The sequence below is a fragment of the Chroicocephalus ridibundus genome, chromosome 1 (genome assembly GCF_963924245.1).
Source record: "Chroicocephalus ridibundus chromosome 1, bChrRid1.1, whole genome shotgun sequence".
In the NCBI taxonomy this organism is placed as follows: Eukaryota; Metazoa; Chordata; class Aves; order Charadriiformes; family Laridae; genus Chroicocephalus; species Chroicocephalus ridibundus.
The window spans coordinates 164335725-164354449 of NC_086284.1; the positions used below are offsets into that span (position 1 = coordinate 164335725).

The following is an 18725-nucleotide window of genomic DNA, read 5'->3' on the forward strand; positions in this document are numbered from 1 at the left end:
GAAAGGTGTGAAGACCCAAACCAGAACTGACCCAGGGTGCAGGAGAAGGTACTAAACGTGGCTGTATTTGACCGCAGAGCTGACTCCCCAATACCAGGTCGCTTACACCCAGAGCAGGTCACAGTCCACCGCAGGAAGAGAAGACAACAGGGTTTGGAATGTAACAATTTATTGGGGTTAATTTTTATTTTTAATTTTTAACTCCCCATTTCTGGCATTGATACAATATTCAAGAGCAGCAGAAAGAACAAAATGTACAAGAATACAAGAGTAATTAGCACAACCCCCACCCCCAAACCTGGAGCAAAACCATTTTCTTGTGGGAAGTGCCAGGGGAAGGGGCGATTCCATCACCCCTCCAGTGGCTACGCCTCCCACCCATCCGCTCTAGACAGAGTTTAGCCAGCTGGGAACTGGATTTAAAAAAAAAAAACAAAACAAAACCAAACAAAAAACAACAAACAAAACGAAACTGAACAAACACTATATTTAAAATGAAAATTGCAAGACAAAAAAAAAATATAGATATACAATTCATCCGTGCACAATCCTTAAATGCTTTTTTTTTTTTCCAAAATAAAAAAAAAAGTACAAAGATACATATTTAGGTTTATTTTAAATAAAAAAAAAAAATACCACCTTCACTCTGTATGCCAAGTGAGGGGAAACAGAGAGACAGATGGGTCGCACCAGAACCACCAGCACTCTAGGAGTTAGGTCTGACCTTCTCTAAGAGAAAGGATAAGGCCCTGATGCTGCCAAAACTCAAGCGCAGGCAGAACGTGAAGCGCCCACGTACCGCAGAGCTCAGTGGGGTAACTCGCCTGCTACAAGTTCGGTATTTGCAGGAATCTGCAGGACTTGAGCCTAAGCTTGGCACTGGGGAAGGTGAAAGGAAGGAACGGATGAGGCAGGCCCCTGTCCTCCACCACCGCTGGACAACTTTCTATCCAAAAAAGAAAACAAAGAAGGGGGGGAGGAACAAAAAGATATTCCAAAAGAGAAAGAGAGTCCTCTATTCTTAAGGAGCGTACAAGGCTCAACAGCAGGGGAGAACAGAAGAGAGGGGAGGAGAGCACACCAAGTTCATTAGCTTGGGGAAGGCGCAGGCACGACAACTTTTGGGGTTTTTTTTCTAAGAAAAAAAGAGAGTCATCGCAATGAAAATTCTTTTTTTTTTTGGTTCTGTTTGAGAACTTGACCTAAGTCTCCCTTTGGAGCCAGGGGGTGGGAAGCAGTAGGCTCCCTCCAGGAGAGCTGAAGAGTGACCTACCTGCTGCTCTGCCCAGAAGGGAACCCTCGGCACCCCCGGAGAACGGGGCACTGCAGCCCGGGGAGGGGGGGGGGGGGCTGCTCGGGAGCATGTAAGGGCTCCGTTAGTCCTACGAGGCCCCGAAGCCCCACGAAGTGCTTTGATGCAACCAGCCGCGCTCCTGCGGTTTAGTGCAAGCTCTAAGTGCTCGGCTGAACAAGGAACGAAGTCAAGAACCGGGGCCCTGCAACGGGAATTAACACTTCAGCGGCTTGTCCTGACCATGCCCCTTCCCTCCCACCAGACACATCTTCTGAGCCACTGCTGAAGCTGGCATCACCCTGACTGCATCCGGCCGTTCTTCTGTCACCTTATTTCTTCCCTGCGTTGCCACACGGTGCTTGCTGCCCACCTCCCTGCTCCACTCAGGCCGGGAGCGCAGAGAGCATCCTCACTCCTCCACCCACAGCGCTCACCCGAGGTGGAGGGACTCTCACCCCAAGGACCATGCTTTTGGATGGTCCTGGAGACATTTAGTTTCCCACCACACAGAAGCTGGAAGAGAGAAAAGAGCTGCCAGAGGCAGCCCACCACCACGGGAAGGGCAAACTGGCTACACCTCCCTTCACTCCTGAAAGGAGAAATTTAAAGTAAGCAAGAAGAACTCGGGGCCCTGCGACTTCCTGGCAAGCGAGGCAGGTGGGACATGGGGCACCCCAGATGCACCATGCAGAACACAGGGGAGGCTGCTGGCACCACGGCTGCCGGCCCTGCACAGACAGGGCTGCAACCCCCACGTCAGTCTGACACAAGGCCAACATCAAAAGGGGAGAGAAGTAGAGGACGGAAGGGCAAAGGTGAGGACGAAGAAGGACTCCAACATCTCCTCCCATCTACACTCCCCAAAAGAAACCATATGCATTGTGCTCTGGGGAGGGACCTAAAAAAATAATAATAAAAAAAAAAAAACAGAAGTAAGAAAAAAAAATAAAAATAAAGCCACTTATTTGTTCAACCCCAAAGCTTCGATGAAATGAAGATACTTGCTGGAGTTACCTAGGGAAGGAAGCACGGACAGGGAGAAGGGGATTTCTGAAGCAACACTCGGCACTCCTCCGGCTCTGTGCAAACGCCGCGGGAGTCGGGCTGCCAGCACCCTCAGCAGGATGGTCCCCTTCACCCACCGCCCCCTTGGCACCAGGGAGATCGAGGCACAGGGCAGTGACGCAGCTGGCAGAAAGGCCACGGCAAACCAAGAAGGAACAGAATCCAGGAGGCACCGAATCCCCGGCCCCAAAATCAACCCTCTACAGCACACCGCCTTCAGAGCGGAGATGAGAAAGGCTGCGTGCGGGGTGGTGGGTGAGACAGGGTGGGGAAGGAGGGGAAAAGAGAGGGTTTCTTTTATATTTATATATTTATATATAAAAAGTAAATAAGATCCCAGCTCTTGCACGATTATTGGGCGATTGAAAAATGCAGCAAAAGCAAGCAACATTGGAGTAAAAGGATGCGCCAGGCAAGGAGGAAAAGGTCTCGTTCGGAAGGTGGGGAAGGAGGCGAAGGGAAAAATAAGCACTTAGCCAGACACGCACTCCAGGTTTGTTACACCTCCTTGGGAAGGACTTGCTCCCGAGCAGCCCCACTAATGCCACGACCTGGTGTGGGCAGAAGCATGGAGGACTTGGGACACCATCCTTCAGCATGGCAACCCCTTTCTGCCAGGAGGTCCCCAGGAAGGTGATCATCTCCAAACGCTGGGAGCTGCTAAAACCTCCTCTACAAAGAGGGGCTGGGAAAGGGAGTGAAATCCCTAGGAAGACTCAGCTCAGAGACAGCTCCTACCTGGTAAAAAGCAGGATTGTGGTTGGGTTTTTTTGTTTGTTTTACTTATTTCATAAAATCTCCCTGGGAACTTCGATAAGGGGAGACGCAGAGAAATGCTCCCTTTCTCTTTTGAAAACAGAAACTAAGCAGTGGCTCACCACAGCTGGGCCTGCTCGCCACACTATTTTCCCTGTTTTCCATCCCAAAAGGAGCTTGCATCTCATTAGCTTCACGCCTCCCCAGTCCCGCTCTGCTCAGCGAGGAGAGAAAGAGAGCACAAGACAGGAGGCTGCCGCTCCAAGCTGAAGGCCGTGGGAAGCACTGACAGAGCTCGATGGGCAGAGAGGAAAAGAAGTTCCCAAGAGCAGCCCAGGTTACGTGAGGCATCGAGACATCCGTCACCTGCCACTGTAAAGCCATGGGCACCAGAGAAGTCCAGACAAGAAAAGCTGTCCTAGTGTCCCCTGCCTGCCACCTTCTGTTCAGATACCAACATCTGGTGGCTTCCCTCCTCCCTGCAGTCACTCCCACGCACCAGATGAAAGCCCAAGCGGAGACATCTTGGATGGGGAAGCCAGCACGCAAAAGCTGCCTCCTCACTTTGAAGAAATGTTCAGGGAACTCTTGCCCGCCATCCCGCAGGAAGCTGGAGCAGAAAGTGGCAGCCCTACTCGAGCACAGTCCTGTTGGGGTGTTCCTCTCCCCATCCCAAAAGCTCCAGCATTTGCTGGCCTCAAGAAAAGGGTACACTTCACTCAGCAACACCTTCAGAGCACACAAGGCAGCTCTCTCATCTGCCTCTGAAGATCCGGTCACTGTCCGGATGGGACGGATGGGATGCCGGACCACATACATATGGGACTCAGTTTTCTGTCCTGATGTGGTGAATCCTATACGGAAAAATGACACTCCCCACCTGACGCCGGAAGAAGCTAAGAGACCCTAAGGAGGGGAGGTGTACCTGCTTCCTAGGATATAAGCCCACCGTGTGTAATCCTGCTTGGATATGGGGGGAAGGAAAAGAGAAGAGACAACGACTTGGCAGGAAAGGTACATGCCAACCCCAAATCTTAGCAGCTTGCTGTGCATGCAAAGAAAGTCAACTGTTTCCATGTTGGTGGCCCGATGCACGCTCTGGCAGAACGTGACTGGCCATTTCTGAGGGCCACTCGGCCGGAAAACCACTTGGAGACTCCACCTTAGCTCACAGGAGAGGTATGGGAGGGAAGGGAACTCACTCCAACACTTGGGAGGCAAGGACGGGAAGGGTTTGTAGACAGGGTTCCTCCAACACGCAACTTGCCTTTTCAGCTCAGCGATCGCTGCTTAGTCCCAGTATGCCTTTCCCTCCAGTTCAAGCAAGCCAAACACCATCCCAGACACACATGCTTCGATACTACAAAATACTCTTTTCTCTAAGGACCATCTAATACCACTACAGTTTGTGCAATCACTGCATTTATTATTCATTTTTAAACTCTCTCTCTCTCTCGCTCTCTCCCTGTAGAAATTTTTTTTAAACTTTTCTTTTTTTATGCAAAACTAATCATTTCACTTTTTCCACTCCATCATAAAATCTCCTCTAAAAACACGACGACAAGAGAACAAACATGGCACAGACACAGAGAATATTTCCCTGTTTTTGTTTTTCTTTTTTCCAGGAGTTAAGGGGAAGGGAAGGGGATACTTTCAAATAAACTCCTCCCTCAATCCCATACCCTTTTTAAAGGGCATGGATAGATCTTCTTTCCCACCTCCGTTAAGGAGCAAGGGCAAAAATTCAGAAGGAGGAGTGTAACCCACGTAAATACGAAGGTAGGTTAGTCAGCCTCAAGTGGCCCGTCCACCCAAGGGAACTTGAGGCTGCTGCTGTGTTCAAGTTAGCAAACCTCTAACTCAAAACAGCATGGGATCCTCATTTCGGATCCAGAGGTTCAGGGTTTGGTTCCCACCTGGCGACCTACCCAGGGAGAGATTTGTCACGCAAGCAGTCGAGCTGTGTCTGCAAGCCGGATCATACTCCTTTCTTCCTCCACAAAGAGGATCTACTGCACGAATTCCTCTGCGGCAACAAGTCCCCTCATCTCCTCACCACAGGAAGAAGGTCCTCACGGAGTATCCCTACAATGACCCACTGTTTTGCTCCTCACAGACAGTCCCCTTGCTTGTCACTCTGGAGAAAGGCAAAACCCCTTCAAATAAACAATTCCTGTCCCCTGCCCCCAAAGAACACCATACAAGAGACACTGGGGAAAAGAATTCTGCCAAGCCAACACATCTTGGCCAAAACACATCAAGAGTTTCCTATTAAAGTTCCCTTTTATCTCCCACTTAAACGCTTCAACTTTTTTTTTTTTTTTTTTCAGAACCTCAATACCACGAAACAAAACACATCACCACATACACACCAAACAGCAACTCAACAACCTAAAGTGACTGGCCAGTTTGCATCCACCCCACAAAGAATCTCCTCTTATCTCACAGCCACAGAATAGTTCTTGTTGAGAAGGGGTGGGGAAAAAAGAGAAGAATCTCCTCGCTATTTCCCTAAGAAAGAGCTTTTCCCTATGCCTACAAACTGCTCATCTTTGAAGCTGCAGTCAAATGGATAGGCTATGCTAAAATAAGGGATCCCCGGGTGTGCCAGGCACAGGAAAGATGAAAAAAAAAGAGAGACAAAAAATACAGGCAGGTATTAATACAGACACGCACACAAGTCCAACAAGTTATAGGAAGCCTTAGTTTGGTGAATGGATCGGGGAAGTCTCCTTCTCCCTGCCCCTAGCTTCAGCTGTGAATGCAGCTGCATCCCCAAACAGTCCACTAAGCTCTTCAACCAAGGAAAGAAAAAGAAAGAGGTACGCAAAGGGTGGTGCTAACAGCACCTGGAATCCCCCTCAGACTGTCTACACAGACATCGAACTGCAACTGGTGTGAATTCACTGTGCCCCACAGTGAACTGAATGCCACCGCTGCAAGGCAAGGCTTGTGGGGAGGGCAGCAAAGATTTTATTACACCAACCCAGGCGCTGGAGGCGGGGAAGAGACAAGCTCTGGGCCCAGAAGCCCTAATTAAGGTCAGAAGCTGGTCTACCACCCCGACAACACCCCTTGGGCAGACAAATATTACGTCTCTCCCACAAACTGCCTCACTGCTACCCTCAGACCACTGCAACCACAAAATCACTACTCCACATGAGAACACTCCTCGGAGCTGGTGGCTCCTGAGCATCATCATGTGGAAGCACCAGAGGGGCCAATTCCACTTGTGTTTACCTGCCCAGGGAAGGTTTCCAAGTAAGTGAGCCCTGGCGCAGGGAATTTTTTTCCACCCTTTTCACCTCTGCAGCATGTTATGTAGAAGTGACACCCCTCTGCCCCATCCCAAATCCCAGAGATAGGGCTGAGAGGGGGAGGCTCTGCCACAAATTGATCAGCACCTCTTTTCCTTGCCCCTACAGGCCGAGTCCTGTGCGAGTAGGGGGAGAAGGAAGAGCAAAGGACCGGCATCTCCCCACGAAGCTTAGGACTCACACAGAAATGAAGGAAGCCAGAAATGGCAGGCAAAAGAGAGAGCTTATTTTGGACATGAACAAGGGTGGTCAGGGAAAGAAGGAGCTGTGGGTAAAGAATAGCAAGCTGTGGTCTTGCTCGCTCCTACTTGCTAGAGGCAAAGAGAAGGAATTTTTAGATCGGCTCACAGGAGCTCTGGGGGAAGAGATCCAGCGTACATGCATACGATGTGAGAGAGACAGTTATTTCTTATTAGCACCTTTGGTTGACAGTTGTAAGGGCTGTTTCAGATGCTGAAAAGACAGAGGGGAATCCGCTTCCATGCCATCCACCACAGGGAAAGGAGAGCAGGAGAGACGAAAGGAAGTGGGAAGAGCAAACGACCTGCCTTAGCATCTGTCCCTCCCTCCTTCTGAGGAAGCGGTGGGAAGAAAAAAGGGTTGGGGGAAGCTTATGTGCAAGGTGGGAGACCAGCCTCACCCGGCTGAGGCAGCATCATGCTGTCAGCGTATTTTCCCCCAGACTGAAGGATGGACACACGGCCCACTCCCACTTCCACCACAGAAAGGCCGGGGAAGGGCATTTCATGCCCACTCCCCCAGGCAAGTGCAAGTGATGAACACCAGGAGGAAGGTCTGGGCCAGAAGCAGACTCCCCTTTTCTTCCCTTCCCCCTGCAAAGCTGAGTAAGTTGGAAGATGCAGAAGAGGAGAGACCAGGCCACCTGAAAGCGCCCATACAACTGCCAAGGTAGCACCAATAGTCAAAGGAAAGGGGAAGCCAATATGGGGTGTGTGCTGCATGGGGTACCCCTCAACCACCCCAGCTTTGTCTCAAGCACCTTCCAGGCATGACGCTTCACCTGCCCCTCTCCCCTTCATTCTAGGGGCATCTGGATCAGCCACTGCCACGAGGACAGCATAGACGGCGGCAGATCCAGGCCACAGGCCAAGAACAGGAAGGATGGCAGGATCAGAGTCACGGCAAGGGGGAAACATAGGAATGGAAGAGACTCCATGCACATTGTGGGAGAAGGCTTGGGGGGAGTGGGCAAGGGCTCCAATCCTCTTACATCCTCCCCTCAACGGTCTGGAGCTCCTCTTCAGTTTTTGTCAAAGATGGAAGGGGAAGGAGGGGGAAGAGCACCTTCCCCATCACCCCCACAGGCACACAGACACATGCTCACCCATCCCTCATCCCCAAAGGCTCCACCGCCCGTTGGACAACACCACATTCAAGGACAAACAACCACTCCCCAAGCCCCACCACGACCCTCCCTGCCTCTCCTCCTAGCAGCAGTGACACCCAGGAATGGTGGGTGCCCCCACTCCCCCGCACTGACACGCTCCAGCCTTCAGGCAAGAAGGAGTAGGCAGGAGGAAAGGAGGAGGAAGGGTGGCAGTGAGGGCAGAGGGACAGCCAAGGGGAGAAGGAGAGAACTAAGGACAGCCATTCGCACCACGACTTCTCACAGGTATAGCTCCCCCCATGCCCCTGGAGCAGGGGGACCTGGCTGCTCACTTGCTGCCACCTCCACCACCGCCACCTGCTGCCACCTTCTCAAAATCTTCTGCGTTGCAGAACTCCTTGATGGTGACAGTGAGGAGGTTGCTGGTGACATCCGTGACCACCACATTAGAGCAAGGAGACATCTCAGGACGCCAGTCGCCAGCTTCCTGCTCTGGGTCAGAAGAGGAGAGGGACAAGGAGGGTGTCTGCCCCCCACTGCACCCTCCTGGGGGAGAACGCTTGCTGGTGGCAGCCGACTCAGGTGGGATTGAGAGGTCGAGGACCTCCGACTCACGCCAGTCGGGGATGGCTGGGCTGAGGGTCTCGGGAAGCAGCTTCGGAGGGGAATCATCTGGGTCAGAGGAGGAGTGGGGGGCTGGCGATGGGCAGCCGGAGGAGCTGGAGCTGGGGGCATCATAAGGGGTGGAGCCCATAATGAGCCCACAGGAGGCCGCCTGGGAGCCTTCGGCCTCTCCTTTGCCCTCCAGAGAGGGGGCAGGTGCAGTGGACGGCTTATTATAGAGCGAGAAGGCACCAAACTTCATGTGACGGATCTGGGTGCGAAGGACGCTCTCGCTGAACTTCTTGCTCTTTCCGATGACGCGGTTTCGGGATGGGATCTTGGGCCGAGCCAGGCCCCCGGTCCCATTAGCTGGCTTCCCACCTTTGTCAATGACTTTGAGGTTGAGGATGATGCGACTGCGTTTGGGCTCACGGGGTTTCACCTTACGGTTGATGATGCGGACGGTCTCCGAGAAGGGCGAGACAGGAGGACGGATGCCAGCCCCACCACCCACGCTCCCGCCATTCTGGGGGTCTGGACGAGGCAGGGGGCGTCGGGACATGCGGTGGCATCGTCGGATGTCTTTCTTGAGCCGGTGCACCGCGGCGCTGGAGTGGAGCTTGGGAGAGGACGTGCTAGAACCAGGCTTGACAGAAAAGTGTACATCCCCAATGTGGAGGGCCTCCGCTTGGGCCCGAGCCTGCGGTGGTGGGGAGAGAAAAAAAAACAGGGTCAGAGAGGCAGCCTCGGTACAGCCAAATCTCAAATCTGGCATTGCTCACCTCAGGTCAAGTGCTTACCAGCAATGTCGCATCACATTTACACCCACATTAATGACAAGCACACATATGCACCTATGGACTACCAATAGCTATGGCACATATCCCATACAAGCACGGGGTACCGTCTATATTCTTTTCGGGCAGCCAATTACTCCCTAGGCACTGTCCCTGTTGGCACGTGCTTTCCCCAGGAGGAAACTGCCACCCTCCAGCCATGTTTCAGGGTTACAGTTAATGGTTCCCAAGTTGCTCTCTCAGTCATCAACAGCCAATGAGCACAACCCTCCACTGACAGCCAAACAACCAAGTGCCCTCCTAGGCACTGGGGCTGTTACCGTTGAATTAGCATCCAAAATTACATACTACTCCCAAGGCAGGGGACTGTATCTGGTCTTCTACAAAATGAGCACCAAACAAGGGGGAAAGGAAGAGTAATGCATCTAGTTTGCTCTTCCTCTCCCACAATGAGACTCATCTCCTCTGGAAAGTATGGTAGAAGGGGGTCTTGAGGAACTATGATGAAGGCGGGTGAGGGTGGTCTGATGGAGCTGTCTTAGCTAAACACAAGAAATGCAGAGATCCAAAGACTTAATTTTAACTAGAGACCATAAGCAAGTTGTTTATCCTTGCTTTGCTGTGGGAGAAAGGTCCAGTGTTTAAAGCCAGAGACCAGGCCAGCTGGAACTCCAAGTACAGTTTAACTGCATTTCCACAGAAGAGATTGCCTTGTCATTTTGAACACCACACTTATTTGAAACCTACTAATGAAACAGAGTAGGAATAGCACTGTTTCAACTGCCTGGTGCCAGCCCTCTCCAAGAGCCAGGGAAGGTGAACAAGACTTTTTAGCTCTTCTGGCACTTGGAGATAGTGCCAAAACCTGCTCTGGTTCAGACACCAGAGACGGGAATGTCTTCTGGCAGCAGGAAAAACATTTTCATTGGTAAACCGAGGCAGCATGACCTGAAGACCCTGTGGGCATGGAAACCCAGAGCATATTCTTACATCATCCCTTGTCAGTGCAGTTACTTGTAGAGTTCAGCCTCCCACCTGCACCCCATACTTTGCCCTAACACAGCCCCTTCCTTATTCCCTCTCAGCAGTCGTCACAGGCAGAGGTCACCCAGGCCTGGAGGGGACAGGCAAGCCCCCCCTCTGACTGCCCATCTAGCGAGCAGCTTCCCCCATCTCGTGGGCACAAGAAGAACTGCAGTGCTAGGAAAAGACGGCTGCTTTTCCTCCCCAAGTTTTCCATCCCGTTGCCCCCTAGCACACGCCAAGACTGGGATGGCTTCTTGCCAGCTAAGAGCTTAAGCACTCCAACACCATCTCCTTTGTCACCCTGCAGGCTGTGCCTCCTACCACAGAAACGCCTGGGGGAAAAAAATGTGCGTGTAAAGGCGGGGATCTAACAGACCTAAGCGAGGGGCCCAGGCCCGCTCTTGCACAATAAGCTCAAAGCCCTGGCCCCACATCTCCAGAACTCTGTTGTCACCCAATGCCCGTCTTCTCCCACTGACATCCCCATGGGAACCACAGAAGATCCTAAATAAGCAGAGAACAGAGACACGAAGACATTTTGCTCCTCCCTGGCTAATGCCAGATCGTACCCTGCAGTACTATTTGTATGCTGGCTTTAAAAGGACTGCAAAGATAAGGCCTCCTTCCCCAGCTGCACGTGAGAACACAGACTGAAGGCTCATCTGCACCAGGGACTCTATCTAGACTTTGTATTAACCGACTGACAAAGAAACAGGGATGAGTAAAACACGACTGCCAAGGCAGGCACAGACACCCTCCACGTTAACCCTGGGCTGTACAGGTCTGTTTCACCTAGCTGCAGGGAAGTATCCCCAGCCCAGACAAAGCCCAACACGTCCTGCTGTAGCAGGAAGCATCCCAGTGTCTAGCTAGTTTCTCTTTGCTCAGCCTCACACGCTAGTCCGTGTCCCAAACCATTCAGAAAATTAATAGTTAGACACAGTTCCTGCCCCAGGCATTCTACAGACTGGAGCACAGCAGCAGCACCAGGCATAGTCCCTGCACCACTCATCAACTCTCCCCCTCCCATCCCAATGATCCACAACTTACGAGACCCCGCAGACCCCATCATGAGGTCACAGGCACATCTACAGCCACACTTGCTCCCTGTCTTCACAGGTCCCTCTGAAGCAGATGGCAGACACCAGGACAAGCTACACAGTTTGCTTCCTGACATTACATACTAGCACAGCCTGGATTAACAATTTTATTCTTTTTTTTCCCCTCCTGGCTTCCCCACCACAGCCAGTCTTTCCAGCATTGCTGCTCAAGTGCTTTGGGCTTCTTGCCAGTTTACAACTGCTCAGCGTAGAGCAAAGTGCAACCCAATGTCACATTCCAAAATGCAGGACAGGGAAGCCAGGCAAAGGGTACTGACAGATGCACAGGTAAAAATCCTTGATCCACAGCTTCAGACACAGGCATCCTTTAGGGCCTCTCCTGCTGCCAACCCTGCATGTATTCTAGATTAATTCCCTACCCTGTAATCATGCCTTGTAGTGAGGAGTTCTGCCCCCTCTGCTCAGAGTCGACTCTAATTACCACCTGCCCACAGTGCTGCCTTCCATCACCCATGTGAGAAAGAAGCAGGCTCCCCCCACATCTCCCCCAAGCCACAGTTGCCTTATACACACCAAAATTCCTCAGCAACGCTTCCCATCAACTGCATAAAATGAAAAGCGATAATGCTGGGATGGTCACTGCCTGGCCACTTCCACAGTCCTGCTGATTTTACTTTCTCAGCCTGTGCACATTAATCAGCTGTCCTGTTTTGACAGACAGGCCTGTCTTGGTTTTGTGCTTGCACAGCGGCTAGCACAGAGCCCTGGTCCATGGCTAGGACTCTTCCAGTGTGCCACAACTACCAGGTCTCCTTTACTTGCTATTTGTCTGTGTTTCCAGTTACTTCTGGGGCACTTCCTCAAGGCTGAAGCTGTTTCTAACTCATGTTTCAGCTCTCTGCATTTACTAAATTCCAGTTTCAACAGTCTCCAGGTAGACCACACGCACTATCAACCTCTTTGGCCGGATTATTAAGAGAGAGGGTGAACTGGGACCCCAACCGTCCCCTCCAGGGGCTACAGTGCTGTCCCCAGTGACCAGCTTCAATGCAAGTTCCAAAGACCAATATGCAAATATCCAGCTTCGCTTGAGCTTGTTTTTCCAGGTAGGGTTTCAAGAAAAATAGTATCGAATGCTTTATCTCAGATCAGCCCCCAGAGCCCTCTCACTTGCAAAGCTCAGTATTCCTACCACAGGATCAGGTTTACTCAGGCATCAACTATACGAACTCAAGTCGCTTTCCTGCAGAGGACAGCACATTTTATGGGCTCTCCTCCCCCTGCTTCCAACTTTACATTAAGTAACTTGCTACCTCTGGTTTGGGGAAGGCTCAGCATTCAGTTTTATCTGTTGGAAACGCACTTCTCCCTGCTATGGATCCATTACTCTATGACACTCACGAGCCGTACGAGCACGAGATCTTTGAAAAACAAACCTGTTTAATCCTTTTGGCTGTGTCACCACAGCTTGCTACTTAACTCAGAAGTTTCCCAAACGGAAACTACCTCTCTGGGTTTTGCTGTTTTCGCCTGCAGGATTTGCTCACCGCTGAAGAGGTACTCAGCATGTACACGAAGTAATTCACTCTCTACTTACAGCTCAGCCTACATCAGGATGCAGCTTCTGGAGGCTTGCTGCAGTGCTCTGTCACAAGAGCAAGGCAATTGCTAGGATTGCTTCCCTTCCCCCCCCTTCCCTTTTGGGATACGTATCACCTTTATTTAGCTTGTACAGCTTTTCCTCGTCGCCCCTGGGAACGAGTATATCTCCCCTGTTCCCTACTATTTCTGAATAAACGTCCCTTGAGGCCCAGCAAGCATATTTGTTCATTCATTCCCTGAACGCACTGAAGCACACAAGCACGTACATGGACACGTGCTTAGAAAAGCCTCTCTTACCTGATTTGTATCAAAATCTCTGCAATTTGGAAGGAAAAAAAAAGACGACAGAAAAAAGACCTTGTAAGTGAACAGATTTCTAGTTAATTATTTCAAAATCAAGTCATTTCCAGTAGCACTGCTGCACCACAGCAGTGCTACTCTCTCATAAATTACTGGTTCTGCTTTGTCTTTTATTCTCCACCTGCATTCCCACAGTCCTTGCTCCAAACAGCATTCGCAAGAGCTCTTCTTTCCCCTTTTTGGCTACCATTCTGCCTTTTTATTGCCCTCTTTCTTCTGCAGTCTTCCAAGTGACAAGGCAACAGCAAGCCAGTTCATAGCACAGTTCTCCCAAGCAACACTGCCATAAACTAAAGTTTCCCTACTGGATGAGGAACAAAATGCTACAAAGGGGAATGGTCTGTTTTCAAACCGCTCGGGGATAATTTACGAACAGGGAGGAGATCAAAAGAAACCCAACTCCAACTTTAGAGTTCAAGGAAGGGCAAAGCGACAGAACACCACGGTGCTCGGCCCCTTCTTCCTCTGCTCTCCCTTTACTTCTTCCTCTCCATTAACCTTCTCCAGTCTTTTCACCTTAGTATTTACAGCCACCCCGCCAAGGGGTCTTTGCTAGCCACCCACTGAGCTTGCAGATCGGGCTCTGTCTCTTAATAGCACTTGCTAGACTTCATTAGATTAGTTGGCGAGTTTTGCATTCCTCTCAGTGGACTGTCGAGGGAAAAGCAAAATAAAAAGCGCGAATCAAGCAGGAAAAAAAGAGGAAAATCACTGTAGTATGCACTCTGTCTTTTTCTAACCTCACCAGCTTCCATTCTGACCTCCAGCTGAAGGGCCTGTCTTCAAGGATAACTTTTGCCAGACACCCAAGTAGTAAGGTAAGAGCCTTACGTACAGTGCTGCCCATCACAGATCAAGGACTCCGCTTCCCATAAACTCGGCACAAAACTTGCAGCATACCAGCAGCCGCCCAAGAATTACAACCTCCCGCCAAGCTTGATCTCAGCTGTGGGAAAGTTTGCCCCTAGTATGCAGAGGATAAAGACCCATTTCCTGCCCAAAACTTCGCAGTTGAAATTTGCAGGGGTCACTTTCAACACCCGCCATCTTGAGAGCGATATTACAATGCCTGGACTGTAATTTCCCCTTGCAGTCTGATCGAAAGGGCAAGTGTTAGACAGCTCTCAGCAACACGAGCCTAGCTTACAAAGGCAGCAGGTGGCCGAAGATGCAGCTTTCCAAAGCTTTTCCAAAGGCGTGGGCCACTAACCTGCTGGAATGCTTTCTGCAAATCCCCCTGGGTGCCTATCTGCAGCCTTTGAGAACTAATCCCAGGATAAACCTAGCCCCAACGGCAAACCAAAACACCCACACAAGCCAGGGGACTGAGCAGCGTATCAGGGCACTTATTTCAATGCCTTACTGGAGACTCAGACGCCTGAGTTTAAGCACTGATACACATGAAAAATCCCAGCAAGCCACCAAGTCAAGGGCAGACTAGTTTACCAAAGCAGTCCTAGGCCAGACTCCTGCTAAACATCATTGCATCCAGGCCTGATCTGTTCAGTTAACAGATCAAAAAGAATATTGTTCTAACTGCCAACTCCAAAGACTCCCTCTGGGATGCAAGAATCAAATTTCTTCCCCTGCTTCTGAAACTCTCACTCGGAAGAGATTCTGCATCTGAAAGAACTGAAAATATCGTTAGCCATGCGCGAGGCAGAACCGAATCCCAATCCTCCCACAGCAGCACGAGTGCTGCAGGGCTAGCAGAGGACAAACCTGCATCTTCATCAGGTCAGAAGAACTGACCAAGGGATGCACTCAACACAAGCTATCATGCTGGTGTCAGTCCTGTTTCTAGCCGCAGTTCAATTGCAATGGTTTGCCTGAACAGAGCCCAAACAAGTTCAGATAGGGCTAGCTGAGATCGCGTTTTTCTTCTTGCTCCCTGGCCTGGGGTGTTATTTTTAGGGTACTATCCCAAGTTGCAGAAAAACGGCAAGTCAGAGCTCTTAACAGTTTCACCAGCTCTGCTTCCCAGAGCTGCAAACCAAGTAGCCGTGGCAGCGCTCTGCCCTGCCACCCTCTCCCACAACATGGCACCAGCCTTCAGGAGAGCTCCCTATCGCGATCCATCTTCTACAAAGTACCAAGCCAGCTCCACAAACCTACGGGTTTTCAGCAGCATTTGAGAAGCTGGCAGAAGGAAGATGTGCCACAGCAACATGTCAGGGACGTGATTCAAAGGATGCTGTTGAATAATTCAGGTTCCAAGTTTAGGGGCCTTTTAAAGGGCAAGGGGAGAAGAGGAGGAATGAGTAGGTTTTACTTTTGAGGTTGGGGGTTGGTTTTGGTGGTTTTTTTTGTGTTTTGTTTTTTTTTTTTTTAAATGAGTGAAAAACTGGCAGTGGATTTTGCCATATCACATTCAGAAACAAAAAGAAAAGAAACTGATTACACACAGTAACATTAAAAGCACAGCATAAACACTTCTCTACCACTCTGAACAATATCAGGTGTTACAAATACCAGTATTTTTTTAATTCATGCAGAGAACTATTTTAAGCCGGTGGTTTCCCTTTAAGCGTTCCTCTGCATTGTTGGAAACCTAAACACAAGGGTTTCATTTAATACTTGACTGCCAGAAAGAGAAAACCCAACTAGTCTAGTTTCCCTGAATAGAAAATAAGAAGTACTACATTGTCAGTTGTGTTTGTAGTTCTCAGTCTGCAGATACAGAATACTGTTAACAGAAAACAGGCAATGAGGGAGAAGGACAGTTCCATCAGCAGAACTTTCCGAGGATTACCACAGTCCCCTGGGTTTTACTGTGAGCATCAGAATACGCCTGTTCCCGCATTTCTTCCGTGTGCTTCATTATGTCCTCTTAAAGCAGAGGAGAGGTGACACCCTACCCCTCAGCTCTTTTTCCGGTGCTCATACAGTTAAAGTGCAGTGCTGACTTGAGTAAAGCTCCTACCCCTGTCAGGCAAAGGAAAGTATTAACCTGTTTCACAGATGGGGAAACATGCACAAAGGCTAAATGACTTGCCCAAAGCCATAGGATGACTTGGTGATAGTGATGCCCTACCACAGGGTCTACCCTGGCTGTTGCAGGGCTTTATACTGGATCAAAGCCAGGGAAGCTGTGACTTCCCTCATCTGTCTTAATCGTACAAAGGTGTGTTGTGTTTCTACATTCATTTGAAGTCTGAGATCAAAATAGTTGGAGAGGGAAGAGGGTAAGAGTGGAGCAGAGCAAGGAGTTTTGTCTGTAGAGTAAGAAATCCACAGAGCTCACGCAGAAATCACACAGCTACCAGATTTCTTCATTAAAAAAAGAAAGTAAAAACAACTGAGGGGCTGCGTTAGGGACTATCTCCCTCATTCATCACTGTAAGCAAGCAGAGACACTACGACAATACTGTCTTGCAGAGATGCTGGGTCTATCAGAGGGGAACTGGAAACTTCAGCTGCCATCCTACGCAGAGGTGAAACACTCCTCCTTCCCCCCACCCCTCCCAAAAAATAAGCAAAACAAGCCTACAGTTTGCAGATCAAAACATGAACCTTTCATGAAACTCTCGTGGAGCACCTACATCCTGAAACATGATCGGAGGAGCACAAGTGGCAGCAGGACTCCTGCCACAGCTGCCCGATTGCTCGGCATGCTGCTAAGTTGCAGGGCACGGGCTGGATGGAATAGGCTGCTGAAGGAAGAGGGAGCAGGGCTGGCTATCTCTCCACTGCGGCAGCAGAAGGCCGTAAAGAGGAGAGGATATTGGAAAAGAGATTGCAGCCTCACCATGCACATCCGCGTGTACCGACCGTCCTGCTGGGGCACCCGTCGCACGCACACACGCTCTCCCCTCACACGCTTCTGTGTCCCTGCCCCCCACCCGCTTTCCCGTCGGGTTGTCCCCACGTTCCCAGGGCCAGGCAGCAGACACAAGTCACTTGAAAGTCCAGTCCATCCAAAGGCACGAACCGGTGAGGTTTGAGAGACATTTGGCTAGGCCTAAGTTATTCAAATAAGAGTTACCTTCAGGAGAAAAGTTTTAGGCTTAGGTCCTCTCTTCTTGGGCCCGTACAGCTCACGCTCTCGTTCCCTTGAGGGAGTCAAATTTGTCAAGAAGTTAAGACTTGTCCCAAAGGGAGAAACAGAAGCATACAAGTTTTCTGTTTTTTGGGTTTTTTTGGTTTTTTTTGTTTTTTTTTTTTTTAAAAAAAGAAAGAAAGAAAAAAAGGAAGGGGGGGGGGGAAGGAGGGAGCCTGGACGTCCTTTCCCGCTCGCCCACCCAAAGCCAAACCTGCTGCCGCCCCCCCAGCCCGTGGATGAGCACTCACTTCTGCTCGAAGGCGGCGATGAGGCGGGAGTCCAGGATGTTCTCCTCGGGTTCCCAGGTGCTGTACCTGCCGGGGGCGCGGGCAGCGGTGCAGGGGGAAGGACAAGCGCAAGGGTTAGCGCCCAAACCCCCCACATCCCTACGCACAGACCCCCCGTCCCGTGCCGTCCCCCCCCCACCCCACCCCCGCAGCCCCGGGAGCGTCCCCCCACCCCCCTCAGGACGGTGGGGGCTGACGGCGGCCCCCCCCCCAGCAGGATGCACACTCACTTGATGGCCCAGCCTTTCCATTTCACCAGGTACTCGATGCGCCCCTGCAACACACGGGGGAGAGAAGGGGAGAGAAAAGGGGGGGGGGGGTGCGCGTATGTGAGGCGGGGGCCCGGCGAGCGGCGCGGCCGGAGCCCGGCAGCAAGGAGCCGTAAGGAAAGGGGGGGGGGTGGGGTGTCGCGGCCTCCCCCCACCCCTGGCAGCCCCTCACCTTTCGGATGCGCCGCTTGATGATGGACTCGGCGGCGAAGACGCGCTCCCCCACTGCAGACAGCTCCATCTTGCTCCTCAGCGGCGGCGGCGGCGCCCACAGCCCATAATAATCCCGCCCGCCCGCCCGCGCCGCCCCGCCCCGCCCCCTGCTCCCCCTCCCCCCCCCCGCCCCGCGCCCGCCCTCCTCGTGCCGCCGCCGGCTCGCGCACGCCCGCGCGCCCCCTCCCGCCGCGGCCGCGCGTGACCCTCCTCCCCCTTTCCCCTGTTATGGGGGGGGGGGGGGGGGGGGGAAGATGGTTGCTAAGGGAAGGGGGTCGCGCGCAGGCGCTGGCCGTTAAAGGCACCGCGCGGAGGGGGGTGTGAGGGCGGGGGCGCCTCTGCCCCCCCACCCCCGCCATCGTGAGGGGACACCCGCGTCCCCGTGGGACGGAGTTCGAGGGCCAGTGTCGGGAGGGGAAGCCCGCCCGAGGCAGATCCTCGGTATGGCGGCGGTGCTGGTGCTGCGCCTCCGGCGTCTCAGCGCCTTCCCGCCCGAACGGGTCCTTTTTTTTTTGTGTGTGTTTTTTGTTGTTTTTTTTTTTTTTTTAACTTAAAACAATGGCGGCAGTGGGGGCCGCGCAGCCGCTTCTCCTTCTGCAGACGCAGATGCGCCGTCACCCACCTCCAGCTAGTGGGGTGGCACCGGCGGTAGGTGGGGGAGCCTACCAAGGCAAAAACTAACAAT

At 51.7% G+C, this 18725-nt stretch overlaps 1 protein-coding gene across 2 annotated transcripts; it reads right to left on the reverse strand.

Moving 5' to 3' along the window:
* Window positions 1-170: 170 nt before the first annotated feature.
* Window positions 171-18112, reverse strand: CBX6 (chromobox 6). 2 transcript variants are annotated; one of them, XM_063322453.1, is made up of 5 exons: window positions 18000-18112; window positions 17789-17832; window positions 17520-17585; window positions 17215-17281; window positions 171-9029 (listed from the first exon to the last, which is right to left on the reverse strand). In XM_063322453.1, the coding sequence occupies exons 1-5, from the start codon at window positions 18066-18068 to the stop codon at window positions 8109-8111; spliced, it is 1167 nt and encodes a 388-aa protein (XP_063178523.1). In that variant the 5' UTR covers window positions 18069-18112; the 3' UTR covers window positions 171-8108. The 2 variants fall into 2 exon arrangements, with proteins under 2 accessions (XP_063178523.1, XP_063178522.1); XM_063322452.1 differs by having other exon boundaries at window positions 171-9083.
* Between the last annotated feature and the right edge of the window lie 613 nt (window positions 18113-18725).

Bases quoted from the DNA above. Each gene is read 5' to 3' on its own strand.
- CBX6 (XM_063322452.1), bottom strand. From the start codon at position 18,068: ATGGAGCTGTCTGCAGTGGGGGAGCGCGTCTTCGCCGCCGAGTCCATC. The intron at 17,833-17,999 runs GTGAGGGGCTGC...CGTGTGTTGCAG, and splicing joins TCAAGCGGCGCATCCGAAAG to GGGCGCATCGAGTACCTGGT. The intron at 17,586-17,788 runs GTGAGTGTGCAT...CGCCCCCGGCAG, and splicing joins TGGAAAGGCTGGGCCATCAA to GTACAGCACCTGGGAACCCG.